The following is a 6,000-nucleotide window of genomic DNA, read 5'->3' as shown; positions in this document are numbered from 1 at the left end:
ACATCCAGCAGAAAGCAAGACAGTGTCTAGAACAGAGTAGAGGGCCTGCCAACAACCCAAAGCAGCATCTGAGCTGAGATTCTCATAGTAAGGAGAGGAGTATGGATACAGGCAGACTTCTCTAATACACTAGAGCTCAAATTTTAACGCTAGCCTTATGGTTTGATCAAGAAAAGCATCTCTACCCCACATTCCCTATTATCCCCACTTTACTTAGTATACACCAGCTACCTCAGATCTTTAATGGTAGGGATGCTTAAGTCCCCTCAGATGCAAAGACCATAGGAAGCATTAACAACACTACGGTATCACACCCATTACTTTTTTACAGTCTAGTAGATGAAAAGCCATATTCAGTCCCAGCAGAGGTTGCACCAAGTGCCTACAAACAGCTCCCTTTCTATGGCCAGTCCTTTCTCATGCTTTGCTTTTTATTCTCCTGAATCCACTGCAAGTGGGATGTATGCAGATCAGCTGGTTCCCCTTCATTCCTGCTTATACAAAACGTACGGTAAAAAGAGAAGGAGAGAAAGGAAAAAAACCTTACAGCGCCTGGAGCCACAGCATATGGATAAAACAGCTGCACATGAGAAATAATTGATGTGGTTTGTGAACTGCTTCAATTTGGGAATAAATGCCAACTCAGTCCTCACTTCCAGGAAGATGACAGAACTAGAAGATGTACTGTTGAAAACAGGTCTTTGGGTGTGGGGTTTTTGAGCAATAGGCAGAACCAAGCACACCTGGAGCTCAGGCTACGCCACAGCCAGCCTCGGGGCTTCCACCTCCTTCCTGAAGCAAAGCCCTGCCAGGGGGCAGCAGCTCACAGCCCCTCGGGACACCAGAAGAAGCCCTGACCCTCTTGTCCATCCCACAGACCTGCAAAGAGGGCAGTGAGGGAAGCAATGCCCGTCTTGCAGCCAGTGTTTTACCCCAGAGACTACTCCCAGTAAAGGACTGCAGGGAGCACCTCCTGCCTTCCTTGCTCCTCTCTTCCTCAGCTTCACCACTGACCCTTTTCATTTCTTCCTGGGATGGGCAGCAATGGGGAGCTTTCCATCCTCACTCTGGGCCTCTGCTGAACAGCACTATCATTGCCGTGATGCTGCTGTGATCTGACTTCCAATTACACTAAACCCCATGCAAGCACTCCCTCATTCCTTCATGCACTGGCCCAGCATGCCAAACACTTGGCTCAGAAAAGTCCATCACTGGGCACAGTGAAAAGTAACAGCACTCTATCTCCCTTGTATCCTTCATATGCCTGAGAGGTGCTGCCTTGTATCAGAGCTCGGCTTTAACAGCAACGTAAGCAAGGAAATATGAAGCTTTAATCAGTAGACGTCACTCCGGATTATCCACGGGTCTATTTTCATACAGAAAACATGGGAATCAAGCTGCTTCAAAACACGATGAGTCAATGAAATGTTTTCATTACTCATTTGACAACGGTTGGAAAAATTCCAGTGGTTTGAAAAAAAAAAAAAAAGAAAGAAAGAAAAAAGAAAAAAAAAAAAAGAAAGAAAGAAAGAAAGAAAAAAGGAAGAGTGCAAGGCAGGTTTTCATAAGGCAGAGAACAGGAAGGTGGCTGCAGCCCCCACCCCAAAGCCCTGATCCCAGGTCAACTCCCATCGGCTGCAGTGGGCTCTGAATCAAGACCTCATTTCTTCTTTAAACAGATCAATTTCTATTCCTTTCAACAAGGTGTGAGTGGGTATCCAAACCTCTTTGCCCCCACCTCTCCCACCAGCAGGTTCTGCTGCCCATAGGTCTGCCCAGGGGCCTTCTGTTAAACTGTAACAGTGTCCTGAAGCACGGGAAAAGATGATCTTTGAACAGGCCTTTGGTTAAAGTACATCTGCTCTTTTGAATTTTTGAGATTTTTATGACAAAAAATGTAGGCTGGCCAGGTGCAGCCGGGCAGTAGGCAACATGTTTCAGCCAAGTTTGGCTTCTAGTGTGAGCTCCACATGTTAGTTTTGAGATGCCAAGTCCCAGCCCATCCCTGCCCTGGGTACAGGGCTTGGGGGGAGCAATGTGCAGAGGCCACTCGTCGTTCACCAACCCATTGGTGAATGGCGGTGAATGGTGTTAAATACAAGCCACAGTCAGTCACCAGAGGTGTTCCCCAGGGGTCAGTATTGGGGCTGGCCCTGCTGAATGTCTTCACTGACAATCTGGATGAGGGGATTGAATGCTCCCTCAGTAAGTTCGCAGATGACACCAAGATGGGAGGAAGTGTTGATCTGTCTCGGGGTCGGAAGGCTCTACACAGGGATGCCAATTGCATGAGGTTTGCTATGACAGTGTGCCAGGTCCTGCACCTTGGTCACAACCCCATGTATTGTTATAGGCAGAGTGACTGGACAAATGAGTTGTGGAAAAGAACCTGGAGGGTGTTAGTTGACAGCTGACTGAACACGAGCCTGCAGTGTGCCTAGGAGGCCAAGAAAGCCAGTAGCATCCTGTCTTGTACCAGAAATAGTGTAGTCAGCAGGAACACGGAGTTGATCATCCCTCTGTACTCTGCACTGGTGAGACTGCACCTTCAGTGTGTTCAGTTTTGTGGCCTCAGTACAAGAAAGACATGGAGGCCCTGGAGTGTGTCCAGAGAAGAGCAGTGGAGCTATGAAGGGTCTGGTGCATAAGCCTTAGGAGTGGTGGCTGAGGGAACTAGGATTGCTCAGTCTAGGGAAGAGCAGGGTCAAAGGAGACCTTATTGTTCTCTATAGTGACCTGAAAGGGGGTTGTAGAGAGGTGAGAGTTGGCCTCTTCTCCTTGGTAATGGAGATAGGATGAAAGGGAATGGCTTCAAGTTGTGCCAGGGGAAGTTCAGGTTGGATATCAGGAAAAATATCTTCAGAAAGGTGGTGATGTGCTGGCACAGGCTGCCCAGGGAGGAGGCAGACTCACCATCCCTGGAGGCATTCAAGAACTGTGTGGATGTGGCACTGAGGGACGTGGTCAGCGGGCAAGGTGGGGATGGGCTGATGGTTGGACTGGAAGGTCTTACTGATCATTTCCAACCTTAACGATTCCATGATTCCCTCCATCCACACCTGCCCTGCCCCTGCACCTGTGCTTCCTCACCTTGCGTTCCGCCTTGCTCCTCATCCTCACCCCACTCACGCTCCCCTGTCCAGCAGGCGACCCACCGCCATCCCGTCTCGGTGTGCTCCTACCACCAAGTCCCGAGCGGTCGAGCGGCGGCACCGCTCTCTTTCCCTCCCGCCGGGGCGGGCCGCGGGGCGGGGCGGGCGGCGGAGGGGCGCGGGGCGCGGGCGGCGGGCGGCGGGGCGGTGCGGGCGGCGGGGCCGCGCGGGGCGCTGATGCCGCTCGGGGCCGGGCGCGCCGCGGCGCCGCGGCCGGGGCTCGGCCATGGGGAGCGGGACGAGGCTGCCGCTGCTGCGGGTACTGCGGGTACTGCTGGTACTGCTGGTACTGCTGCTGGGCGCCGCAGGTGAGACGCGAGCGGAGCGAGATGGGCGCGGGTGTGTGCGCACCTACGTGCGCGGTCCGCGAATACGCGGGCGATGGGGTGGCTGTGCGGGTGTGTGGCTGCGGACGGCGGGGCTCCCGGAGAGAAGGGTTAGTTACGCGGCTTCACCCACCTTCCACCCGATCGCCCCGCCGTGCGGTCCCGGAGCCGGTCGGATTTGCGTAACGCAAATCCCTGCGAGCCGGGAGCCGATGTGCCGCTCTAAAAAGGAGAAAACCCAGATGGGAAACAAACATCTCACGGGGCGCGAGTTACAAGTGAAACTTTACAAGGCAAGTGTGGCTAAAATGCTTAAGCAGGAAGCATATGATTTTCCATGGATGTTTTACAGGTGAGTCATGGTGTTCGCTGCATGCTCTTTCTTACTCACTGCTAAAGAACCCAGCCCGGTACCATGTGCAGCGCAGGATGGGGCTGTTCAGACGGACAGATCCATCGGGACAGTCACGAGAAGCCCCTTTCCCAGCGCTGCGGTGTGGAAAATCCTTCTGCCCTCATCTGTCCTTTCACCAAATCCCAGGGCCAGGCGGCAGCACGCAGGAAAGCTGTCACTTTTCATAACGCGCGGTGCTCCGTGGCCGTCATGCAACTGCTACCCCGAGGGAAAACAAACGCCCTTCACAGGGGTTTCTTCTCCCTGCTGGGGTCTGTGTGCGGCAGCCGTCCTTCCCCAGCACCCTCTGAACCCAAGTCCTTGGCTCTAAACCTACAGGTGTGGAAGGGATGTAGATGGCTGGGACCTGGGCTGGAGTGCGCTGGGAGCTGAATCCCTTCAGATCCAACGCCTTGAATGGGAATTTGAGAGCCAGCCCTCCTGGCAGCGCTGTGCCCCAGCACCAGGACAGCCCCCAAGAAGTCTCCCTGCACCTCTCTGAGGACAGTCACTGTCAGGGTACAGGGAAACTCAAAGGATGCTATGAACACAAACAAGGATCCTGACTTGGCTCCAGGTGCTGGCTGAGCCCTGCTGAGTTTACCCTGTCCCAAACCCCTGCTCTGATCCCAGCACTCAGGGAGCCACAGTCGGTGATCGCTTGTTTGTTTACATCGAGCTGCATTGTACTGCACATAGCCAAAGGATCCAGGAAAGCAGCCAAACACATCAATTAGGGCAGCTTGTGGCAAGCCTACCTGATAATATGGCAATAGCACACACTGAGCTACCCCTTGGGAGAGCCGTGTGGGTTAGTTAATGTTTGCACAGTGCTTTGGAGAGTGTCTTCAGGAGATGTATGTGTGTTGTACAGGTATGTCTGCTTGCTTTGCCAGTGCTGCATGGTTAATATTGATGGTTTTGTGTTAGGAAGCTAAGCTCACTGCTTGCTAAGGGTCCCCAAGGCTTTTTGTCTAGAGAGGTGAAGGGGCTGAATTCAGGAGTGCTCTGCAGCGGTGTGTTACAAGCAGCCATCTGCATCTGTTCTGAATAACGGCACAGGAACCCACACAGATCAGAGGTGATAAAACAGAGCTGTTTCCAGAGCACTTCGTAAGGGGCAGAAGGAGTAGGGAAATCCATCAGGCTCTGAAGGCTTTGTCTTTGCTCGTGGGTAATGTAGCTTAATTGCAGCTATGACACTGGAAGTGAATGCTGAATAAACCCCAAATAAAGGATTTATTGGATGCTAAACTGAAATGACCTCTGGACATAACAAAAAAACGCCAAGATGCCACAGTAATTGGTGCACAAAGCTGATTGTGTATGATTGGCACAGTGAGAAAGATGACATTATGCACCTTGGATGTTTTGGCTGCCTGCATCCAAGCCATCAGAGCTTCCTTTTTTTTAACATATGAAGCAGTTATGCTTAATAAAATAAAGCCTTGACCTGTTGCCGCTCTTACTAATAAAGAGGTGGAGACCCCTCACCAAACGCTCCTGAGCCAGGCGGGTTGCTTTGCGGAAGGTTTCACACCAAACCCCGCCGTGATTTTGTTTTCCTTTGCCACTTTCGCTGTGATTTTTAAATTGACGAGGCTGCCAGAGAGACTTGCACACAAACCACAGCGGCTCAGCTGTGAGGCAGCCTGCCAGCACCATTTCAACCAAGGATTTATTTCCCCCTGCTTTACACACGTCGGTGTCAGGCTTCCAAACCTCAGCAGTGTTTTGATTCAACTTCTGAGGCAGTTTGGGACTGCGGGGAGATTTGGGGTAGGGATGGAGGGGTTGGAAAAGGGTGTGAAGGTTTGGGGTCAGCGCTTGGAGGAAGTGCTCGAACCAGGAACCAGCTCCTGTGCCCCAGCATGGGGAGATGCTGATGATGCATGTCACAGAAGCTCGCTGCTTTCCTCCTGCCTTTCCCTGTGCCTAAGACCACCTGGGTCCTCTCATGGCCGTGGGATGGGGCTGCCACTGCCCCTGAGCCTTTCTGTGTCCCCACCTGGCTCCAGGGTGGGAGGGTGAGGTGCAGGCTTCCCTCCTCCTGTCCCCACTGTCCTCATCTCTTTGCAATTCTCGCTGGGGATTTTCCCAAGCACAGGGAAGCCCTGAGGGCTTTCGT

The 6,000-nt window shown here is 52.6% G+C and overlaps 1 protein-coding gene across 5 annotated transcripts in view; it reads left to right on the top strand.

Moving 5' to 3' along the window:
* The first annotated feature begins 3,251 nt into the window (after nucleotides 1-3,251).
* NTN4 (netrin 4) overlaps nucleotides 3,252-6,000 on the top strand; it is a 30,899-nt gene continuing 28,150 nt past the window's right edge. For 2 of the 5 annotated variants that reach the window (XM_015858534.3, XM_015858525.3), the window contains exon 1: nucleotides 3,257-3,460. In XM_015858534.3, the coding sequence (XP_015714020.2) occupies nucleotides 3,379-3,460 (82 nt within the window). In that variant the 5' untranslated portion in view covers nucleotides 3,257-3,378. Of the gene's footprint in view, nucleotides 3,461-3,705; nucleotides 3,831-3,875; nucleotides 4,747-6,000 lie in introns of those variants that run through there. The other 3 variants (XM_085515115.1, XM_085515112.1, XM_085515106.1) reach the window with 3 other exon arrangements.

Source organism: Coturnix japonica, chromosome 1, assembly GCF_054131305.1.
Source record: "Coturnix japonica strain WE chromosome 1, WE-NBRP24, whole genome shotgun sequence".
Taxonomy (NCBI): domain Eukaryota; kingdom Metazoa; phylum Chordata; class Aves; order Galliformes; family Phasianidae; genus Coturnix; species Coturnix japonica.
This window is presented reverse-complemented; position numbering and strand designations above follow the sequence as displayed.